Source organism: Balaenoptera ricei, chromosome 1 (assembly GCF_028023285.1).
Source record: "Balaenoptera ricei isolate mBalRic1 chromosome 1, mBalRic1.hap2, whole genome shotgun sequence".
Classification (NCBI taxonomy): Eukaryota; Metazoa; Chordata; class Mammalia; order Artiodactyla; family Balaenopteridae; genus Balaenoptera; species Balaenoptera ricei.
In genome coordinates, this window is record NC_082639.1 from 25,531,756 (window position 1) to 25,555,426 (window position 23,671).

The following is a 23,671-nucleotide window of genomic DNA, read 5'->3' on the forward strand; positions in this document are numbered from 1 at the left end:
TCATCGGTTGCAAACATTTCCTCCCATTTTGCAGGTTGTCTTTTCGTTTTGTTTATGGTTTCCTTAGCAAGGTCTGTTAGTGCTGGATTGACTCACCACTCATCTCCAAGAGATTCGGAACAGTTAACGGTTTGCCCAGGTTAAAAGCAGAATCGGGACTAGACTGTCCGGTTTATAACTGACATTTTGGTCTTTTTCCTTTGGGGTTATGTCATTTTAGGTAAAGATCTCGGCTCTCCTCTTTCAGATCAAAGAGAGATCTGATCATATTACTTGTGTTTATAAATGCTAACATAACTCAGGGAAGGAAAAAATAGATTGTTTCATGGACCCATAGAAAAGCACTCAAAGTTTACTCTTCTCCCTCCTTTCTTCTTGCCACCATAGGCTTGGATAAAATTGAGTTTCTCCAGAGCCATGAGAACCAGGAGATCTACCAGAAGGCCTTTGACCTCATTGAGCACTACTTTGGCGTAGAAGATGATGATAGCAGCCTGGCTCCCCAAGTGGATGAAACGCAACAGCAGTTTATCTTCCAGCAGCCTGAGGCCCCCATGGAGGGCTTCCAGCTATAATGTCTGCCTCCGGGGAGGGGAGGGGATGGGAAGCACCACCAACCAGCGGAAAAGCAGCCCTCTGGTGGGCGGGAAGCCAGCCCCCCCACCATCAGCCACCACACACCTCTGCTGCCCTGGAAACTGTGCTCTTGACCTGCTCCGCCCCCTTCCCTGGAGGGAGCACCCTCTGGACAGACAGAACCATCTGAGGCTCACATTTGGGTTTTGTGACAAGAAGGGGACGTGTTGGGTTTTTCTTCCTTACACTAGATTTTGGCTGCACATATGTCTTTAACCCAGGAGCCCAGGGGTAGACAAAGGAGGACTGAGGTAATCAATTTTGCACCTTTTTTATTTTTTATTTTTTTTCTTTAGTGGTGACTTCCTTCCCTTTTATCTTCCTTCATCCTTCCCAGTCCTCTGCCCTGATCTCTGTAACTCTTATCTTGGGTACTTGAGCAGATGGAATATTCCACAGGTCGGGGGTGGGAGGGGAGGGGAGAAATCCAAAACAAAGTGTTCTTGCTCTGACAGAATATTAATCTTGTATGCTTGGATTGCGTTATTTAATTTTTTTTTCTTTTGCACATTTTTCTTGTATTACGATTGCTCTTTCCCAGAGCCATGAGTTCCTGGTTTTAGGAATCCCAGCTGCCAGCATTGTCTGGGACTAGAGGCTGAGGGGGAGGTCACCATGAGACAAAGGCCCCTCCCTCCCTTTAACCCCTTGCCCAGACCTCTTAAGTTTGGGAGATCCCCTTCACTCTCTTGGGGCATGTACACCAGTGGGAGTGAGGGGAGAGGAACACAGGCCTTCAGACGGGGCTTCCCATGTGTCGCTACTGATCCCATGTTTCCTACCCATCTTCCAATGGTGCGACCCAACTTCATTTGTTTACTTGAAAATTCCCCTCAGAGTTGAAATGAACCTCTGGGGTAGCTGTATTTTCTCCTAAGCACGTGACAGAGGGCTGTGGTCCTTCCTTTCTCCTGAGGAGAAAGTCCTTGCTCTGGTGACCCATAAGTTGCAGAGGAGCTTGGAGTGAGAGTGTCATGTATTGGGATAGCCAGTGGATCCCTGCCTTTGGCCTTTCTTCTTATTCTTCCTCTTCCGTAGTTGGATCATGTATATTTTACTTCCAAAGGAGAGAATGTCAAAAAGTTCTGTATTTTTTTATATTCTATATATTACGTAGGTCAACCTTAATTGGTCTCAAGAGGAAGAACTGTCTCTGTAATTTCTGTGAGTAGGATACTGTGAGGAAGACCAAAAAGAGATGTGGAAGCTCTTTTGCTCAGGAAGCCTGACCTTGATCCTTCTCCTCTCTGCTTGGGTTCCGGGCCACCACCAGGGGCCAACCCTTAGCTCTGGAACCTTTATATAGCAGGGCAGCCTGGTCTGATTGTCCTAGTACCTGAATGGAGCAAGGATGGCCCCAGGGCCCGGTGAAGTCTACCACTCTAGTCCTTACCACTGAGCATCCTGCTTACATCAGGAAACCCAGAAAGCAGTCTGCCTCCTCAGATTCAGTCTCAAACGCCCTTGTCCACATAAGTTATCACAGATGGCTGCCGTGTCTCCTATCCGAGAAATTTAGCAGCCTCAGGACTTTTTTTGAGTGATTGATGTCTTCCCTGATTGGGATCCTTGTACATGGTTTGGATTTTACCCTTCCTGTGACAAATATAATCCTAATGGCTTTTCTTTCCCTTTTGAGTAGAGCTACTGCAGTGCCTCAATGGCTTGCCTGTGTGCTTCAATGGATTACATGTGGTAGTAAAGCCCAGGTGTTGGGGGTGGGGTGGAGGAAGTTGTTGGCTAAGTGTAGGCCAGTGGTGGAGCTGAAGGCACAATCTGCCCTGTCCCTGCTTCCTCACAGAGGTTGGGCAGAGGTGCCCTACTCCAAACTGTATTTTCCCTTCCCCAGAAACAATGCCATTCTTGCTCCCATTCCTACACATCCCCCTCTGGCTCAGGTGAAATCCATGCCACTCTGCTTACAGATAAAACGTTTAGTTGTTTTTGGCCACTGGTCTTGAATTTGCCCTCTGTTTCCAGTGTTGAGATCCAACTCCAGAGGCATTTTCTGAGAAAGGTGGTTGGGGCTGGTGGCTATCACTGAAAAGTGACGCCAGTGCTGTACCGCCTAAGTGAGTCAGATGCTGCTCTGCAGGTTGGGTATGGTAACTACCAACCCCACTCCCCCAGGCAGGCAAGGCGCAGGACCCTCTTCACTTGGCCTGCCGACTCCATTACAAAACCATTTTCCTACAGATCAAAAGAAAGCCACCCCCCACCCCTTGTCCTTGTCCAAAGGGCAGAGCATTTTATTTTAGTAAGATCTACTTTGTACATCTCTAGCAATAATTAAGTCCCTGACATTGGGGCCAAATTCTTATTGTGAGACATACACATCCTGCCTTCCCCAGCTGCTCCTCCCAAATCTACTTTTGCTTCAGATCCTGGGCCATGCACCAAAGAGAAGACTCTATTGATCATCGGCTACTGCTCGAAGCCTGTTTTCTACAAGGACTCCAAAGGCTGAAGTCTCCCAGGGCACATGAGGACAAATTTCTCTTCAGATAAACATGGCCTCTAGGAGCTTTCCTTTGCTAGTGTCTTCCTCAGACCGTGCTTTCCCATTGTATTCCTCTGACCCCCTCTTCAGTCAACAGGTGAAGTTCTTCCAGCCCACAGAGGCAGTAACATCATCTTTTGTGTCTCCTTCTCTCCTCTGGCCATCTTGGGAAGCAAAATACTATTTCTTTTTAGCCCAGGCTTGACAGCCACTCTTTGTGGGCAGTCCCTATCTGGACTCCAGACCCTGGCCTAGGTGAAGTCAGAGCTTTCTGACAGATTTCTGAATGGATGTTACAGGGATGGAGGGGCTCCCCAACCTGCTGTAGGGAGTAGCCTGAGAAGACTTGTGTTTGCAATCTTAACACTTTGGCACATAGCTATGTCCATTTTAAGATCTCTGGTGGGTTGGAGATACTTAGGTGTGGATTAAGGGGACAAGGAGCCTTTTTCTTAGCTAAAGTGCTCAAATACTGTTCTGAACCGTGTCAGCTATTCTTTATCGCCAGCCCTTCTGGGCATCCCACACCCACGTCTTCTTCTCTAGTATTAACAGGCTCTCTGGTCTTAGAAGCCTGCCTTCAGGTCTGAGCTATCCCCAGTGACTGACTGGCCATGGTATTGGCTGCAACCTTGTTAGAACCACATAGGTTCCACCCTTACCTGGCTAGCCTAGTTACTTGAGGCAGTGGGTACAAAAGACCCTTCCAAGTAACAGGTGTTGATGACTTCAGCTTTCAGGGACCCTTTGTGTTCCTCCTTACCTAGAACCTTTAGATCTACTCCTGTTTTCTTTTCCCGGGAAGCCTCTTTCCAAGAGCCCTATTTAGAGCTGAACTGCACAGATTATAGCTGCTACCACACTTAAGGAAGAGCGAAAGAAGGCTTTCAGGCACTGACCTTCATTTTCTCTTAAGCCAAACCAGTTTAATATGAAAACTCTAGCAGAATGAACTAGATTTCCATTTTCTCATGTCTGCCTACCCCCCCCCTACACTGTACAATTACCCGTTTCCAGCAAAATAGAAGGGAAGGAGATGAACGCCTAGCAATACTTCCCTCCTTCTCCCACATGCCCTTCTTTGAAGGCCTCAGCTTATTTGTTCAGGCCACGTCTCTTCTCTCCAAGACTCACTCGGCTTGATAGCCATCATCTTGAATATTCCTCAGTAGATTCATCTTGTGGGCTTGGCTTCTGGATTCTCAGTTGAAGGCAAGGAGCCAGATTCTCCAGGTCCTTGCAGGCACTACAGGGACCCATAGGGAGAAGAGGCTGGCTGGGGACCTCAGGATTGTGTGTGCCTGTCTGCCTCCCTGGCAGGCTGAGGAAGGGTGCAAGGCTTAGCGCACTGAACCACAGGAAAGCCTCACAACCAGTAGCAACATCTTCCAGGTAGGACTATCCTAGAAATAAGTGCATGTGAGACTGAGAAATTGCTCAGAGTAGGTTTTTTCCATAGCCATTTTAGGATTGCACATTTTAGACCAATCTTGTCCAGTGTTTTTTCTGTCTTAACTTTTGTATTTTTTGTTAAGCCAACAAGCTGAGAATTTGGCCCTGCGGGGATCCATGTGGTAGGCAATAGCTGCTCTTTGGCCAAGGCCTTCATAAAGGATTCAGTCATCCCATTGGCTGTTCCCTAGCCCCACCCCCAGATGAAGACCATGGTAAGGGAAGAATTTTGAGGTCAGTACAAACCAAGTAAGTCTGTTAATTAAAGCTGTTAGTTTTCCTCTGAGAGGGCATTTTGCATCAGGCCTGGGCTACATGCAGAATCAAACCTGGCTGTGAGTTAGAAGAGGCACCATTAAATTTGGGGCCCAGAACACCCCAGGAGAAAGGTTTGTGTAGTGTGTCATAAAGGTCTGCAGTGCATTTGGGCGCACCTCACTACTTCTGGGCCAGCCTGACTGCTGATGTCCACATTAGCACATACCTGAACCCCTCCGCTAAACTCTAGCCCTGCTCCCCTGTGTAGGTCAGATGTTCGGCCTCTGGGTTTGGGAAGAGAAAACTCTGCCATGGCGACAATCCTCAGGCCCTGGAGTTGGGTATTGGCTCTTTTAGCCAGATTTGTGGGAATTGCCTTTGATTGAACCACTAAAGAAGCAAAGGGGTATGAGGTCCCAGTTACCCAAGACAGACCAGATGTCCCTCAAAAACAGCTTGGGTTCCCAGCTATAGACCTTAGGAAGGTGAATCAAACCTTTTCCCTCACTAGTTTTTCTTTCCCAATTTATTTGCTTTTAAGAACTATAAACTCTGGCTATTGTTTTCCATGTTCTCAGGGCCCCTGGGTAGACAGACAAAGCTTGATGATTTCAGAGCAGATACAGGCCAAGAAACCATGGCATTGAGTGTGCTGAGTCCAGACAAATGATATTTATATACACATCCAAATTTGAAGAGAAAATGTATTTCTTTAGGTTTCAAACACTGTAATAGATATAAAGCAAAAATAAAAACCTGTTGCAAAGTTCTAAATCGTGTTCTTTGGAGTGATCCTAGACTGGATTTTTTGGAAGTCAATGAAGTGAGGGTGTTTAAACTTTTGACCTGACAGTGGAATTAAGAATTGTTACAGCCTGCTTCTGCTATGAAGAATTTTTGAAATCAGCTTTATTGAAATATAATTGACGTACAGTAAATGGCACATATTTAAAATGAACAACTTGTTAAGTGTTGACATATTTGCATCCATGAAACCATTACCACAGTCAAGAAAATGAACATGTCCATCACCTCTAGAAGTTTCCACATGCCCCTTGGGAATCCCTCCTTTCTGCCTAACCCCCAGCAACCACTGATGGAAGCTCTGTCTCTCACTATGGTTTAATTTGCATTTTCTAGAGTTTCTGTAAGATTTTCACATTTCATCACCACTCCACAGCCCTTTGAGCCCAAAGTAGTTCACAAACTCCTCACTTTGGTTTAGATCAATTCCTAAAGCGGCGATTACAGACTAGCAGCCAAAAAGTTGATACAACCCAAAAGGAGAGTTTTGGTTGGCTGACAGAGTACGTTTTAAGTTTTAATTCGTCGCCAACATTAAAAGATGTGTCTATATTTTAAAAATATCTGGCACTCCTGGGCCTGAGTTTCTGCATGAAAACAATCTGCAAGAGCTCTATTACCGGTCACCATCACCACCATTCCCAACCACCACTCCCAGAGGGCTCCCTAACTGACTCTGGCAGGCGCTAATATTGTTGCCATTTTCTCTTACAGCAAAGAAGTAAGTAACTTTTTTAACCCATGTTTCTATCAAATTTTCTTACTCCTTGCCTGTCTGTTCTTCTCATTACCCAGCTGGCCCCTGGAGACCACCGTTGACCCTTCCTGGTGCACCACTCCACCTCTCACCCCATGTGTACCTTGTTATATTATGTTCTTTATCTCTGCCTAGAACACCCTCTTCCTATGGAAATCCATCAAGGCCTGATTCATATGTTACCTCCTCAAGAGATTTCCCACATGCTTTTCTGGAAATAATGAGGGCCTTGGTTTTGAGAGACTTGAATTCCAATGCTTTCGCTTGAGTTCCACCTTTATACTGTTACACCAATATTGCCTCTCAGTGTCATCTGGTAGACACTGCCTAAGTGGCGGGAAAGAGCACTGCGCTGAAGTCTCTTCAACTAGGGGAAATATTTAACATCTTACGAGCCCTAAAACGATGCCCAATTTGCACAACAATTTAAAACATTCTCTGCCTTCTCAACCCCCAGACTGTTGCTAGGCTTTAGGACTAGAGTATTTAGCCAACAGTTCTTGAACGTTCAGTGAGTTGTAAGTAAATAATTTCAACACCTCATCGCTAATGCTGTAATAGAACTCTGTCTAGACCCAGGGAGCTAGGACAGACTGCAGAGTACTGAAAAGGTTCTGAAGTGAACTTTGAGCTCAGTGGGCCTCAAAAGATTGTTTTACCAAGAAGGGAATTTTGGAAGGTAGAAAAGCACCTGCAAACACCTGGGAAGTCCTGGAGATAGTAAAAGTAGAGATGTAACAAAAAAGGCAGAGGGGTTGGGCAGGATTGGCTGGAAACAGAAGCCAAACCAACCATTTAGGCATTAAATTCCGGGCACATGGTTTGCTGGGTTTTATTCCATTATCTATAGACAAATAGATAAAGAATTGTGATCTTACATCTGGAGAAAAGCTTGGCTTTTTTTCCCCTTTAGCCCCAGTGCAATTGGGACTTTGTAGAGGGTGGGCCAGTCAGAAAAGGCTCAGGAATATGTTGAGACCAAAGTCCCCCTTGCAGGGCCCCCTCAGCACCTTCCAAAGAGGGGCTCAAGCTGGTAATGAAGATGGAAAAATACTTTCCCAAGTTATTTTGATTCATCCTCAAGGAAAGCCTACGGTGGTGGTTGTTTCTTCTGAGTAAGAGACAGGGTAGTCCAGTAGTTAAGATGGGTGCCAGACTTCCTAGCTTTGAACCTGCTCTAATCAGTCAACAGCGATGTGACCTTGGACAAGTTACCTAACCTTTGTCTTACAGTCCACAGCTGTAAATTGGGAATAACAAGTAGTCCAGTATTTACGAGGATACCGGGAAAGCTAGTGTTCAAGAAACTACTATTAAAACCTTCTATTTGCATACGGAAATTGAAGCCCTGGGAGGGAAAAGAAGGCCGTCACATAGCAAATTAGTGATGAAGTTGGGACTGGAATACAGGTCTGATGCCCAGCCCAGTGTATTCTCTCCCTCGTCCTCAGGGTTCCTAGATAGTCATAGATGTTCACAGCAGGAGGGAAGGGGTGGTGGAGGCGTACCGGAAAAAGCAGCCAGGCGCAAGGCTCTGGGAGCTGAATCATAGCTCCTTCGAGACAGAAACGAGGCTGACGTGAGTATTTGTGCAGAATGACTGGCTCCTTTCGGACCTCCTGGGTCTGCGGCTCCGAGGACTAAAAACCCTACTGCATCTTGGGAGTTGGGGTCAGCCCCGGTGCATGGAGGGAAGCGTAGTCCTTTCCCTCCCCTGCCTTCCCAACTCACCCGCCTCGGAGGCCGCCTTCGCTTCATCTTTCCCAGCAAGCCCCGCGCGAGCGCCGGCTATTGATTGGCTGCGGCGCTAGCAGGAGGCTCTGCCGGCAGCAGTTATCCAGGGTTTCCGGTACGAGGGCAGAGCGGGCGAAGCCGTTGGGGCGTCGGCGGTGAGGTGCGTACTGCGTCGGCTAGGGGTACGAAGCGAGCAGAGGGTCTGTGGTCCCAGACGCTTCTGGCCGGTGCGAGGAATCGCGCGGATTCCGTGTTAGGGCTCGGGCCGGGGGGGCAGGGCTGAGGCCTGTGCGCATGCGCGGGCGGTGCGCGCGCGGCTGGAGGGCGCGCGAGGCGTGGGAGGCTGCGCGCGGGGTGGGGGGGGGGAGCGGCACGTGGGGCATGGGGGGCGGGGAGGGACCGGGAATCCAGCGTCCCGCCACGTCAGTCCCGGGCCCTGAACCTATCCCGCGCGCGGCCTGTGGTGAGAGGGTCGTGTTGTGCCGGGAAGTGGCTTCAGGAAAAAGGAGGCCTCTCCTCCCTCGCTCCTGGGCACACCAGGCGCCCGTGACCGACCAGAAACTGGGAGAACCGCTGGCTCCCTCCGTGGAAGGCCGGCCGGTTTGTTTCAAGAAGCTTTGCGCGCCCGGTGTTGGGATTTCTGATCCAGGCTGCGAAGAATTTTAAAGTCTGGAAAATAGCAAGTGTGTTTGTTTCTATAGGATCTGCTCCTAACCTAACATTGCAAACCACAATGAAGAACCAAGACAAAAAGAATGGGTCTGCCAAGCAATCAGGCAACACTTCCAACCCAAAAAACACCCCGGGGCAACCGGAAGCTGGACCCGAGGGAGCCCAGGGGCGGCCCAGCCAGTCGGCTCCTGCAACAGAAGCTGAAGGTTCCACCATCCAGGCTCCAGGGAAGGCTGAGGGTGTGTGCCAGCTCTGCTTTTCCTGCGGGCAGGGGGAGGAGTTTGTGGTGCGCCGGTCCAGCTTCTGGAGTTAGAGGCCAAGGCCACTGTTTACCCAGCAAGGAGGAAATGTAGAATGAGAGGAGGACAGCGCTGAGTCTGTGCAGTCCCCACCGGCTGCTGGGGAGTTGATAGAGGCTCCCACTCTAAGCACAGGGACAGAACTCTCTTGAGAGAAGTCTCTGACAGGATCAAGTCAGGTTGGCAGTCAAATGAGACACCCAACCAGCAAATTCAGGTTACAAACACGTCGTTCACCAGTGGGTAACTGCTGTTTATATTTGAGGCATTTCTGGGACCTTTTTTTCCCCCCACCAGAGAAGGAAGGATTTATTACTTGCAGCAAGTAAGGAGAACGCTTGCTTTCCCAAAGCAGTGTCTCCTCTGGAACTTTTTTTTTTTTTGGCGGCACCAGCAGCTTGCGGGATCCTAGTTCCCCAACCAGGAACTCATGCCTCCTGCAATGGAAGCATGGAGTCCTAACCACTGGACCGCCAGGGAATTCCCTGAAACTTTTTTAATGGCAAGAGGTGACACTGGCTGGGAGGAGAAGGGGATGGACTGGATGTAGAGTTCCTGCTACATGGTGCCACCCCTGTGTGTTGGATGGTCTACTTACTTGATTTCTTTTATACTCACAACAAGCGTGGTTGGGCAGTAGTGAGAAATAGTTACATCGTTTTACAGGGAAATAAACTGAGGCTTAGAGAAGTTAGACAACCCAAACCAGTACGTTTGGGCCTGAAAACTCCCAACCAGTGGCATAACATCTTATTTCTCTCTCTGCCCCTCATCCTCTCCTGCTGAAGGAGCACAAGCCAAAACTGCTCAGTCTGGGGCCCTCCGGGATGTCTCTGAGGAGCTGAGCCGCCAGTTGGAAGACATCCTCAGTACATACTGTGTTGACAACAATCAGGGGGGCCCAGGCGAGGATGGGGCACAGGGTGAGCCTGCTGAACCCGAAGATGCAGAGAAGTCCCGGACCTACGCCTCGAGGAATGGGGAGCCCGAGCCAGAGACCCCAGTAGTCAATGGTGAGAAAGAGACTTCCAAGGGGGAGCTGGGCACAGACGAGAGCCGGGCAAGTGACGAGGTCGTAGACCGAGACCACCGAAGGCCACAGGAGAAGAAGAAAGCCAAGGGTCTGGGTGAGCAGAGGGCAGCTACTTGTGAGGCTGGTGAGGGGAGGGAGTTTGGACCTGACATCCTGGGCTAGCCTGCTCTGCCAGGATTCAGAGGAAACCCTACTTCCAGAACTGTCAAACTACGTCGTTTAATCAAAGCCGGGACAGTGGTGCCATAGATAGAGGTGTACAGGTTGTTCACTGCACAAGGGTTTCTGGCCTTGGGAGCAAGCAGGAACCGAAGTCCAACCTGCTCTCTTTGAGAGATGGAAAGCAGGAGTCTTGAGTAGGCAGTCCTGTGCCGGCCAGCACCATTTCTAATCTGCTGTGTGACCTTGGGCAAGACCTTTCTCCTCTCTGGTCCTTAGTTTTCACTCCTCTGCACAGTAAGAGAATTGGACTAGACTGGGGTTGAAAATTCAAATAAGCCAAGCTAGCCAGAGGGCCCCATGAGACCAAGAGAATGCCTCCTTTATCCAAAAGCTTGACTGCCACCTGGTCCCAGTGAGTTGATAGCATGTAAAAACTGTAGCTGCCTTTTTTTTTTTTTTTTTTTTAAGCCAGAAATCTAGAGTTACTATGTGAAATCTCTAGATTTTAATAGTTGGCAACTAATACGATAGGAGCCAAACAGAACCCATCTGTGGGTTGGATTTGGCCTGTGTGCCCATGATTTGCATTCTCTGCATTGATCTCTCAGAGCCTCCCGGGGTTGACACTTAAGGAGCCTGGCACAGTGCTATGTATGGTGGCCCTCTCTTTGACTCAGGCACAGGCATGGGGGAGTCACTTGGGTGGGGATGGAGGGTTAGTGTGTGTCAGAGAATCAGAGGTGGTATTATCCCCACGTCTTAGTCGCTACTCTCCCACCCTCTACCTGTTGTCCTAATTTAAAGGGGTTGTTTTTTAGTTATTTTAATCTTAGGATCAAATATTGAAAGGTATATTTATTAATTGGGGAGGATAGTCATTTTCAAGTGCACTCTTGGCTGCCTCTGTTGACTGGAGTGCAGTGTTCTTAAGGAGACCTGTTTCTTTTGCATCCTTCCTCTTTCAGAAGGGCCTTCCTTGCATTGAAACAGCACTGACTTCGCAGGTGGAACACCTTTCTTTCACCTGTAGGTAGAGTAGGCAGTTTTCTTTCTCCCGCTCGTGGTGCTCACCACGGGGATTTGACAGAGACTCAGTCATTCATTTAATTAGTATTTATTGAGCATGTCCTCTGTGATGGGTACTGGAGAATAGGGGAGGTCTACCTCAAGGCAGAAGAGTGGGCCCAGACCTGAAGGGGGGCCCCCAGAGAAGGGGGTACATGCCTTTGCTCCCTGTGCTTTGCAGGAAAGGAGATCACGTTACTGATGCAGACGTTGAACACACTGAGTACCCCAGAGGAGAAGCTCGCGGCTCTGTGCAAGAAGTATGCTGAGCTGGTCAGTTCTCCCCCTTCTCCTCGTACCCTCCCTGCCCTGGGAGGTCAGCACATTTTTTTTTTTTTTTTAATATATTTATTTATTTATTTATTTATTATTTATTTTTGGCTGCATTGGGTCTTTGTTGCTGCGTGCGGCTTTCTCTAGCTGCAGCGAGCGGGGGCTACTCTTCATTGCGGTGCGCAGGCTTCTCATTGCAGTGGCTTCTCTTGTTGCGGAGCTTGGGCTGTAGGTGTGCGGGCTTCAGTAGTTGTGGCACACGGGCTCAGTAGTTGTGGCTCGCAGGCTCAGTAGTTGTGGCACATGGGCTTAGTTGCTCCGTGGCATGTGGGATCTTCCTGGACCAGGGCTTGAACCCGTGTCCCCTGCATTGGCAGGCGGATTCTTAACCACTGCGCCACCAGGGAGGCCCAGCACATTTTTATTACTCTGAGTCGCATTGTATTTCTCCTGTACAGTGCTGAATAGGCTCATGGGAGGGGACCTGAGCTGGGAGAGGACAGGGTCCGAGGAAGAGGTGAGGGTCTGTGAGGCCAGGGAGCCAGAAGGATTATCTGTCGATAATGAAAAGGCCAGCTTGATTCTAGGAATCATGTTGAGAGAAATGGTGAACGAGGGTCTGTTGCTGAGTATAAGGAGGGGGGTAGCAGGTGGGCTCATCTGAGGGCATGGGTGTCCCGAGAGTTCGGGGAATGTCATGGTCTGAGAGTCTAGCGAGCTTTGAATCTGGAGTCAAAGCTCAGAGAGAAACTGGCATCTGCTGGCTGTGCACCTTTGCTTGCCCTTAGCGTCCATTTCTATATCCTTGAGCTGGGGCCCTTGGGGTTATTGGGGGCAGTGTGTGAAGCACCCTCATAGTGTCCAGCCTGAGCCGTGGTGGCTAGAGTCGGGTCAGCTCAGGAGACCCTGGGTCCCCACGGCGCTCTTACCTGCCATCCCCATCCCCATCCCCAGCTGGAGGAGCACCGGAACTCCCAGAAGCAGATGAAGCTCCTGCAGAAGAAGCAGAGCCAGCTGGTGCAGGAGAAGGACCACCTGCGTGGCGAGCACAGCAAGGCTGTCCTGGCCCGCAGCAAGCTCGAGAGCCTGTGCCGAGAGCTGCAGCGCCACAACCGCTCCCTCAAGGTGGGCCAGCCGCTTTCCCTGACCTCACTTGTCTTTGGTGGCTTTCCCCCTAACAGCAGCACAGGCTTTCAGCATAGAAAGAGATTTCCCCAATGATGCTGTACTTTAGAGGGCTACTTGTAACCACTTGACATGCACTTGTATTAGATGAGGTAAAGGCTAAGGTGCTGAAGGAACCTGGATGCAAGGCTTCAGGTTTCTCCATCCCATAGCAGTCCCAGGTGAGCAGCTGGAGGGCGGGGGCCCATCAGTCAGGAGTGCCGGGGCCTTTCTCCGACCTCTGCTTCTCCTAGGGTGGGGTCAGTCTGGTTAAGGCCTGGTCATTACTGTGATCTCCAGATAGCTTTTGTATACATATCCTTTATATTTCTTTAAAAATTTGCATCAGTAAATATAAGATATTTTGCAACTTGTTTTGCTCAATTGTATTTTATTTTTTAAAACATTATAAATTTAATATAAATGTGATGTAAGAGATACAGAGGTGACAAAAGTCTAACAAATCAAAGGTAATTGTTGCCCACCCTCCTTACCCCGGTCACAGCAGAAACTAATGGGAAGTAAACCTACTTATATGTAAGTTTAAGTGCAGCCTTCTAACTTTCCTGTCTACATATAAAAGCTTACATAAAGTTTTTTTAATGAAATTATTATACATGTATTTCATAGCCTATTCCATTTTCTAACTTTACACAATGCCTTATCTTTCTCTGTCAGTTTATATAAGCCTATCTTATTCTTTTTAACAGCGTCATTGTATGGATATACTGCATCTGATCAGTACCCTAGTTAATGTGTTTTGTGTCGTTTCCAATTTTTCACTGTTACATGTATAGAGCTACAGTGAAAATTCTTTTTTTTTTTTTAATTAATTAATTTATTTATTTTTGGCTGCGTTGGGTCTTCATCGCTGTGTGCGGGCTTTCTCTAGTTGCGGCGAGCGGGGGCTACTCTTCCTTGCGGTGCGCAGGCCCCTCATTGCGGTGGCTTCTCTTGCTGCGGAGCCCGGGCTCTAGGCACGCGGGCTTCATTAGTTGTGGCACGTGGGCTCAGTAGTTGTGGCTCACGGGCTCTAGAGCGCAGGCTCAGTAGTTGTGGCGCACGGGCTTAGTTGCTCTGTGGCATGTGGGATCTTCCCGGACCAGGGCTCGAACCCGTGTCCCCTGCATTGGCAGGCGGATTCTTAACCACTGTGCCACCAGGGAAGCCCGAAAATTCTTGTTATATATATCCCTGGCTAATTACATGGAATTTATCCATAGGATAAATCTTAGAAGTGAAATGTCTGGGTCGAAGAATATGCAAATTTTAATAGATGTTGCCAGATTGCCTTCCCACCAACAGTGTCTGAGTGCCTAATTCTGCGCAACCCTGCCAACCGTGGGAATTACTGAATTTTAACTACTTGGTCAGGGGAGGGGGTGTGGGTCAGAGATAGAAGCACATTAAACTGAGACTAATAGGTCTTCCAAATCCTATTCTGAGGCCTGGAAGAGTAGGCCTCAGGAAATCCTGATTTCTTTAGAAAAGCACTTACATGTATGCCTGCATTTTTCTAGGGAGTCTCTGGCTCGATGTCACCTGATATACAGAGGGGTCCATTAGGAGCCCCCATTGCATGACATCTTGGATCCTGGCTACTCCTCACTTGGAGAGCAGGGAGGGCTACTGGGAGAGAACATCCCTGAACTGGTGGGGGAGCCTTGTGAGTCTGGCCAGGGGACAGTGGATGATGGAGCTGGGGCTGACTTCTCTGCCCAGGAAGAAGGCGTGCAGCGGGCCCGGGAGGAGGAGGAGAAACGCAAGGAGGTGACCTCGCACTTCCAGGTGACTCTGAATGACATCCAGCTGCAGATGGAACAGCACAATGAGCGCAATTCCAAGCTGCGCCAGGAGAATGTGGAGCTGGCTGAGAGGCTCAAGAAGCTGATTGAGCAGTACGAGCTACGGGAGGAGGTGAGGGGTCGCCAGGGGACTGTGGGTTCTGGGTGGGTGCCAGTGCCAGGCAGCGCTTTCTAGGCTTCATCCCTTCACCCATTCTCCCTCCTTTCCTCGGGAGGGGAGTGATGTTGTACATCCTCATGTAGATGAGGGCTGAGGTGTTGAGAAGAGACTCGCCTGTGGCCACACAATCGTGGGTCCACAGCGCCTCGTCCTAAACGGTAGGGCCAGGTGTCTTTTGGAATTAGAACTGTCCACGTTTTAGACTAGAGTTATGTTCATGGACTGGGTATTACGTAGCGCCCCCAGCAGGGCCTTGTGGCAGCACCCCCAAATCAGACACGTTAATGCTTACGCAATTAAACTTCTGAGTATTCTCGCCTAGGTTTATAATTAACCTTACAATGCTTATTAGCCTTACAAGTTTATCTGCTTGCTTAGGGCAATTTCAGTTTTCAGAGTATTTTAGAATTTGAGGAGCTGGAACTGTGTTCGGTGATCGACTCTAGGGGCTGTGTCCTGTGTCCTCTGGTTACTTGCTGCTCTGCTGCCCCTGCCACCTGAAAGGGCAGGCAGGATATCACTCCCTTGGCTGGTGTTGGTTGCTGCCCCAGGCGCTCAGATCCCTCTCTTTGGGTCCCCACACACCAGTCACTTGGTGTTCTGGGCTTCTGTTTCTTTGTTGTGAACAAGGAGATTGGCAGCTACCTTACTGGGCTGGACCAGGACCCTTCCTAGACCCTGGGGTGTAGTGGTGGGTGGGATGGGCAAGACGCTGCCCTCTTGGGCTCACCGTCCAGTGTAGTGATCCTGTGTGCAGGGCCTGGAGGGGCCTTCCCCAACCCACCTCTTCTCCTGTGCTTCATCCTCTGGGATGAAGGCTGGTTTGAGAGGAGTTGGTTTGGTTCTTGTCCCTCAGCGCTGAGAGACATGGAGGCTTCCTGAGCCACCAGAGTGAGGCACCTACTTCAAGAAGCTGAGGCCCCTCTTCCTCTTCCCTCTCCTTTCCCCCTGGTTCTCCCTGTGGGGCTGGAGGTGCACCCCGTCCCCAGTCAGATTCAGGCACTCCCATCCTGCCCCACAAGCCTCCTGACCATAGATCACAGGTGACTGAAATTCATCGTGTCTCAAACTAGACGTGTCTCGAAGCCACCTTCTCTTCCCCCATCCAAAAAATACATCCCATTCTCCACCTCCCTGTTTTCAATTGCTTTGATCTTTGAAGTAGCACTCACGTTCATCACCTTCTCTCCGTCACTGTTTTGTCACCTGGTCTCAGTTCCCGAGGCTCCTCCAGCAGTCAGGACAGCCATTCCTCGGGATCCACACATCTAATCTTCACCTACAGATACAGCAGATTTCTGCCAACTGAACTAAGCTGTTAACGTTGGTAGGGATGTCGTGTTTGCCCTTTCTTCTCATTTACAAGGGGCTTGGGCTCCAGAAGTAAGGGTTCTCAGTCCAATGGAGTACGTAATCTTTCTTAAGGCTAGAGATTTGAGTGTATTTATTACTTGGCTTCCTGGGAGCTGATCTCATCCTTAAACCCCTGTGCTCACTCTAGACTGACTCAATGGGAAAGACACAAGGTGAGGTTGGGCAGTAGACCTTCCAGGGACTTGGGGCCCACATCCTATGGGACACGTGGGAGTCCAGCATGTCAGACTGAGGTGGCAGGCTGGCAGTGCCCTGGTCTCTGCACATGGGGCATCCCTGCAGCCACTGAGCCTCCCTGAGAAAGGGAGCTCCTGACAGATGGACCCCTCCCATGATGCTTTCCTGCAGCACATTGACAAAGTCTTCAAACACAAGGACCTACAGCAGCAGCTGGTGGACGCCAAGCTCCAGCAGGCCCAGGAGATGCTGAAGGAGGCAGAGGAGAGGCACCAGCGGGAGAAGGATTTTGTGAGGCTCAGGCCCCAGGGGTGGGGGGCTGGGAGGAGGCAGGTTGGGTTCTGGCTCAGCTTATAGTCAAGTTTGTACGGGAGAGGTTGCGGTCTGGTCAGACCAGGGCACTGCTTCCTCAGACACCAGTCTGAGAGCAGGAAGCCTCGATGGGTTATGGTGCGTGTGGCGAAGAAAATCCAGATGTAGCCTCTGGGGGCTTCTGATGGGATCTGGGGTCCTGTCTCGGAACTAGCTCCTCAAAGAGGCTGTGGAGTCCCAGAGGATGTGCGAGCTGATGAAGCAGCAGGAGACCCACCTGAAACAGCAGGTGAGACTGTGTAGCCTCCCCCTGTGCCTTCGTGATCCCCACGCTGAGCCCCATCCTGTGGGGAGGGAGATGGAACCCTCATTCTAGGACCACCTTGACTCCTGTGTGACCTTCCTAAGCCTTTGTTCTGTCTGGACCCGCCCAGCACCTGTGTGGTGGTGACCAGGTGGCTAGGTGAGCTCGAAGTACTCGGCTCCTAGTCAGAATTGTTGTGATGCTTTTGGGGAGGTGGGGGCGGAATGGGTGATTTCAGTTACATAAGTTAGACTTCATTCTGGAAGAAAAGTTTGAAAACAAACATAAAAGGAAATACAAGTCACCCCCAAATCCTACTTTTTAGTCTTAACATCTTAGATTATATCCTTCCAAATATATGGTTTTTGTTTTGTTTTAAAGAAAACTGATATCTCAGCAGAGTTGGGTCAAAGGGCCAAGGGTGAGTGTGAGTGTGTTGACCAGAAGTGCCCTCCAGAGAAACCCAGTCTTACTTGTGGGCTTCTTTCTCACCCAGCTTGCCCTGTACACGGAGAAGTTTGAAGAGTTCCAGAACACTCTTTCCAAAAGCAGTGAGGTGTTCACCACATTCAAACAGGAGATGGAAAAGGTAACAGTGGTCCAGACTGGGTGTGGCTGCAGGGGCATAAGCAGCTTCATTCAGAGTTGAACACTGGGCCTGCCTTCAGGAAGCCCCCTCCCTGGAGTGCTTCACGGGGTGCTGTTTACAGTAATAGTATGATTGAGACCATAAGTAGGGTCTGGGTGGGCTGTATTTAACTGGAGACACCCTGGGGTGGCACAGAAGGCACTGACCACGCCCAGTAATACCTTGCCCCCTTGGGATCGTTCCCCACTTTGGAGACACAGATGCACAGACAGCCTGGCCCCCTGACCATTTCCTTTTATGTGTCACATAACCCAGATGACTAAGAAGATCAAGAAGCTGGAAAAAGAAACCACCATGTACCGGTCCCGGTGGGAGAGCAGCAACAAGGCCTTGCTTGAGATGGCCGAGGAGGTGCGCTGAGTGTGACCTGCATCTGGGGTGGGGGTGTGCGGCTGTTGAGTACTGGGCCCTCTCCTCTACGTTCTACTGAGAAGTGGTGCAGCTGCCATGAGGTGGAGCTGGGATTCACGTACACGTCCATCCAAGTCCAGAGGCACTGTCGGCTGTCTCCCCAAGGGAGGTGGTGAGCTTAGTGATAGGTCTGTAGGGGAAGCAAAGAGAGCAGATGGAAGAAAGGAGGAAAGGAGCAGAAAAAACAAGGGGTGCCAGTGATGCGCATAGCTTGCATGCAGATGCAGAGCCGCCCAGATAATTTGATTTTGTGGCTTGAGATGTAGGAGGAGAAAATAACTAATTGATGGAGAGGCTGCTGTGTGCCAGGCCCTGCTGAGTGTTTATTTGTGCCAGTTCATTGAGCTCTCTTGAGATCTGTGAGGGTGACATTAGTAGTCCAGTTTAACAGATAAGGCAGTAGGCTCAAAAGCCAAGTACTTTGCTAAGGCCATCTGGTGGATAAACAGAGGAATCCATTGTCTCCAAGCCATGCCCCTTCTCTACACCACACTGCCCCCAACCGACAGCCAAGTCTCAGCATAAACCAGGGCTGTTTACTTGAAAGGGGCCAGCTTTTTTACTCTGGTCGGTGCCCAGCGTTGTTAAAGTGTGAATGTTTTCTACCAAGTGGGAGTGTTGGGTGGGGCGTTGATGACATGGAACTGAAGGCCCTATTTCTCTCCCTAGAAAACACTCCGGGACAAAGAGCTGGAGGGCCTGCAGGTGAAAATACAGCGGCTGGAGAAGCTGTGTCGGGCACTGCAGTCAGAGCGCAATGACCTGAACAAGAGGGTGCAGGACCTAAGTGCTGGAGGCCAGGCTCCCCTCACTGACAGCGGCCCTGAGCGAAGGCCAGAGGCTGCCAATACCTCCAAGGAACAGGGTGGCGAGGGGCCCAGGGTCCAAGCACCTAGCTCCCCAAGGGTCACAGAAGCTCCTTGCTGCCCCGGAGCACCGAGCATGGAAGCATCAGGCCAAACGGGGCCCCAGGAACCCGCCTCCATCACTGCCTAGGGAGCTGGGAAGGGAGCGAGCAGCACAGCCAGGCCTGGCCCACGTGAGGCTCCCGCCGCTGAGGCCCAGGGTGCTGTGACCTGGCTGGCATCTGACTCTTTGCAGTTTTGGATTTTGTGGGTCAGTTTTACGTACATATGGCATATGTGCAAGGCCTCATACATTTATATCTGTAAGTGTAAAACGGGCTTGCATCGGAGGTGGGGGTGTGTACAGATGAAGTCAGTGGCTCTTCTGTGAGCTGAAGAGTCTTAAAGCGGAGTTGTCGTCTGTGGCTGCCGTCACAGTAAGCTGGCAGGAGAAGTGATTTGAGCGTTTCCCTGCCCAATTTGAGGCTCAGCCCCTCCCTCCCTGTTACCTTCAGGGCTCATGACAGGTGACACGCCCAGGCCATGACTATGTTCTCCTGTTAGCGGGACTTGGGCAGCTCTGGCTCTCCTAGCTCTCCTGGAAACTCCTTTGCTTCTCTTAACCTGGAAAAGGGGTCGCCAGGCAGAGCATTGACAAGGCACTCAGAGCCAGCGATCAGACTGCTTCCCTACGTAGGACAAGGGACCTGGAGCATGTTCTGTGCGGGATGATGTGCTGGTAGGGAGCCCCTCAGCTTCCCCTGCGCTCCGGTAGTGCCAGGACCAGGCCAATGATGCTTCGCAGTAGCCTTATCATTCACAGGTGCCTCTCTAGCCTGCACAAATGATTGACAAGAGATCACCAAAAGGATTCTTTCTGAAGGTTTTTGGGTTTTGTTCTGTTTCCTTTGTTTTTGTTTTGGTTTTGCACATGACAGTGTTTGTTTTGAGGATCTTCTGAGGAAGAAGGGGTGCTATGGTGGTGGTGCCTGGGTCCCTGGCCTCCAGTGCCCCACCACCCCACCTGGCACCTTTGCCATGTTGGTGCTCAGGTTTCCTGCTTGATGAAGTCAGATTGTTTGTTTATAGTAAGAGAAAGGAAAGGGCTTCTGATGGCTTTGTCACAAGCTTACAATCCTGGGAGGCCACTGCTGATGCCACCACCACTGTCTCCATGCAGCAGTTGCTGGGCCCCGGGTCCAACTGTCCCTTTGGCTTCATGAGTCTGTTTCTGCTTTCTGCACCCACACCACCAATGTGCATTCTTTTGAGGTTTGCCGTGATTTTGTTGCCCAAGTAGTAAGAGCTGTGATATGTCCCCCTTGGCATCCCACTTCTTCCTGTGTGGGAGCCCCCAGCTCTTGTCTGACAGCTAATGGATAAGAATGAGACTCAGCCATTGACTGAGCCCCAGAAGTCCACAGAATGGCTGCAGATAGTTGTGTCTGTTTTCTTCTCTACCCCCACTCCCACTCCTCATACATGCTACTCTATACTCTGAAAGTCCTGCTGGTGGCAGACTTGCCAGTGTATTAGTCTTTGTACAGAACAATGTTCTGGAACAGCAGAATGAGTCTTGGGTCAGGAAGCAGGGCTATGCTGCGTTTGGGGTCCTATAACCCCATCTCCAGCTGGGCCTCAGCTTCAGTGTAGCTGAGGGAGCCACAGACCAAGATGGATCGGAGGGTTGAGTTTTTGCTTCTTGCTGTATTTCCTTGAAGTTAATTCATTATCTTATAAGTCCCTTCATCTTCCACAAATAGCCCGCTCTTTTCAGCCCTTAACTTAAATCCCTCGGATAATTAGGTTCATGAAGAGTGTTAAGTACTCCTGAATTATGTTAGGACTTAGACCAGAGATGGCAAATGAATGGCACAGCATTTCCCCTCTTCCCCCCATGGTAGGTACCACTAATCTGCTTTGGAGTATTTCCTGCTAAATCCCTGGTATATCCTCATTTCTCAAGATTCCCCCAGCAACCAGTATAAGTGCTGAGACCTATTTGCCATACCTGGCTGAGATACTATGCTGAGGAACATAAGAGCTGCCAACCCCATACGGGGTTTGCTGGGCTAAGGAAGTACAGGGAAGAGATGGAAGTTTCTGCCTGCCCCCTTCAAAACGAGCAGGAAGGCCTGCAGTGACCCACATGATTGCCTGCCCCCCTTCAGCTACCTCTTAAAGCCCATAGTGTTGGTGGGGAGGGGACTGTTGGAGCCCAGTGTGGTGTGGGAAATTATAGCCCTCAGAAACCAAGTCTAGCTGCTGAGGATCTACAGTGAGCACGGTGGCCCCAGCTGTGCAGGGTAGAACCTCTGCTCTCACCTCCAGCTGCCTGTCTCTAAGCATCCAGGCTAGGCTATAACTGGGGATCCCATTCTTCTTCCTGTCCGTTGACCAAATCTTAACCGATCACTACAGCTGCTTTGCTTGCTCTGCTTTCCAAAGTCAGCCCAGGTTCCTTGGTGCTGCCCACACTGGCCAGGGTCCTGGGCCAGATGAAGAGGTGGCCTATCCATGAGTGAAGACCAGTTCCTTCCTCCCTGGAGCAGGTCTCATGCCCATGACCTCAGTTTTAGGACCAAGAGCTGTGTTGGTTTCTTAGATTGCTAGCTTTTCCTCCAGGGGACCACAGCAGGTGAGGCTCTGCTGACAGTAATTTGTGCTCAGGGTCTTGTCCAGCTGAGAGCTTCATGTACACCAGATTCTGAGAGGTGTCAGCAGCACTTTTAAAAAATTTTGTTTTCCATGAGGTTTTTGGACCATGGGCTGCGCTCAGGCACTTTCTATAAGAGAATGTTATGTCTGTAAAAATGGTTATTTCCCCTCCTCCACCCCCACCCTGGTGGCCCTTCGGAGGGCTGACCAAAAGGCCAGTGGAGCTGCCCTGGTGTCTGTGGGGGAGGGCCGAGGCCTGCTGAGTTGTTTCTCCAGCTGCTGCTCCAGCCCTCCCACCTTGCACAGCACAGAGGAGGTCATCCTAGGGACATCCAGGCACCCGCCTGGGGGAAGGGTGCTGCCTTCTGTCCCTGCAACTGCTTCCCTTATGGCCCAACCTGGCTGTCCAGATTTGTTTGAAGCTGTGCTGACAGCTTTTTTTGTCTCCGTTTGGTATTCACAACAGCCAGGGACTTGATTTTGATGTATTTTAAAACCACATTAAATAAAGAGTCTGTTGCCTTAACTTTTTTCTCTCCTGAACTTTGTGGTCATTTGCTGCTTCTGGATCCATCCAGCCACACTGATGTGTCTACATCTGCTACAAAGTCTCTGGCTCTGCCTTCCAGCAGTCACCGCAGGCTCAGGACACTAGCAAATCCACTTCAGCTGCCTGAGTGGAGCCTTTGGCAAAGTTGGTGTGATGCTCATCATATATATATGATTTTTCTTAATCGAAAGTTCCCTGTCAAAAACAAAAAATTGTCCTTGTTCCCTGAGGGTTTACAGGCTAGTGAGGGGGAAAGGTGCTTTTAGATACAGAAAGGTTGGTTGTGCTATGGGAGCATGGGAGAGGTCCTGTTCCCTTCAGCAAGGGGATAGAATTGGATCCTGGAAGGGCCTTAGGACCCAAAGGGCAAGTGGAAGTTTGACATTTAGTGAGGAAGTGGTTGACTTAATGCAGGTGCACAGGAGGGTGGTGGGAGATGAGGCAGGGGCCAAATCACCACGAGCCTGTGTGCCAGGTTAAGGAATTCAGGCTAGATCCAGGGGACACGGGGAACCGCATAAGTTGTTTAAATAGGAAATCGGTCGAGTCCATGAGGAAGGCATAAAGCAAGGAGACCAGAGAGTTGGGCATAGGCCAATGGGGGCCCAAATTAAGATGAGGGGACACTGTCATCACTGCCACTGGGGGCTGTCTGCCATGCATAGCATCCTTTTGGCACTGGCCCACTCAAGGGAATACACAGGCACCTCCAGGTTCCTTTGATTCCTTTCCTTGTCATTCCATGACAAGACCCAAACTGCACGTAGTCCTTAAGAATGGGCTGTTTCTAACTCCTGCTCACCCACCCCAAGGCTAGGTGTAAAAGTTGAGACTCCTTTAAGGGAGACATCCTACTGGTGGCCTCACCCAGCACCCTGTTCTCTGTCCTCCCTGGGCTGATCTGGCACAAAGGATTATATATGAATGACCCCCAAATGGCAGAGACAAACTGCCTTTCCCTCCAGGCCTCCACAGGCAGATATGTCCACGCTGGCTGTGACAATCCCCACAAAACCTCTGCCCCTTCAGGCCAGGATCCTAATGGGTTGATATGTTTCTGTGCCGGCCACATGGGTTGGTTCCAGTTAAATATCCTTTGGAGGAGGTCCGGGGAGACTGCCACAATTCTTGGAGCTCCAGATGAAAGCAGCTCTGAGAATAACTTCACCCTAGAGGTGCTCCTGGACTCTCTGCCACTTTCCTGGAGGAGCCTTTGTGCCACTCTCTAGCAGCCCTGGTAGGGGAGGAGAGGGACTTCCCAGCTGTCCCCTCTGCCTACCTATGCAGACCCCTCCCTCAGACCCCTGGTTGTGGAAGTCCCAAAGTAATGTCTCCCCTTCTGGAGCAGTCTAGGTGTTGGAAGCATCTGGGAAAGAGCCCTGTTCAGGTGCCTTTGGAAAGAGTGCCCAGCCCTCTGGAACTCGGGGAGGCCCAGGCCCAGGGAAGCTCTGCTCCTGCCCAGTGGGAGGGGAAGGTAGGTAGGGTCACTGTGCGCTGGCCCCCGGGGCAGTCATCTGAGACTGCAGGGCAGCCTCCTGTTGCATCAGATGCTTCTCTGGGGACCTGAGCCGGGAGCCTCTGCCAGGTCTTTTGTTAGCTGCCCCATTGGTCTGGCCT

At 50.3% G+C, this 23,671-nt stretch overlaps 2 protein-coding genes across 4 annotated transcripts in view; both read left to right on the forward strand.

Moving 5' to 3' along the window:
• KPNA6 (karyopherin subunit alpha 6) overlaps positions 1 to 5,620 on the forward strand; it is a 53,889-nt gene extending 48,269 nt beyond the window's left edge. For all 3 annotated transcript variants that reach the window (XM_059917838.1, XM_059917847.1, XM_059917855.1), the window contains one exon: positions 388 to 5,620. In XM_059917838.1, the coding sequence (XP_059773821.1) occupies positions 388 to 575 (188 nt within the window). In that variant the 3' untranslated portion in view covers positions 576 to 5,620. The remainder of the gene's footprint in view (positions 1 to 387) is intronic.
• A 2,572-nt stretch (positions 5,621 to 8,192) lies between these two features.
• TXLNA (taxilin alpha) lies at positions 8,193 to 22,030 on the forward strand. Its single transcript, XM_059917869.1, has 11 exons — positions 8,193 to 8,301; positions 8,843 to 9,052; positions 9,901 to 10,239; positions 11,554 to 11,645; positions 12,600 to 12,770; positions 14,532 to 14,726; positions 16,497 to 16,616; positions 16,852 to 16,926; positions 17,438 to 17,530; positions 17,846 to 17,941; positions 18,671 to 22,030. The coding sequence occupies exons 2-11, from the start codon at positions 8,875 to 8,877 to the stop codon at positions 18,995 to 18,997; spliced, it is 1,686 nt and encodes a 561-aa protein (XP_059773852.1). The 5' UTR covers positions 8,193 to 8,301; positions 8,843 to 8,874; the 3' UTR covers positions 18,998 to 22,030.
• Positions 22,031 to 23,671: the final 1,641 nt, after the last annotated feature.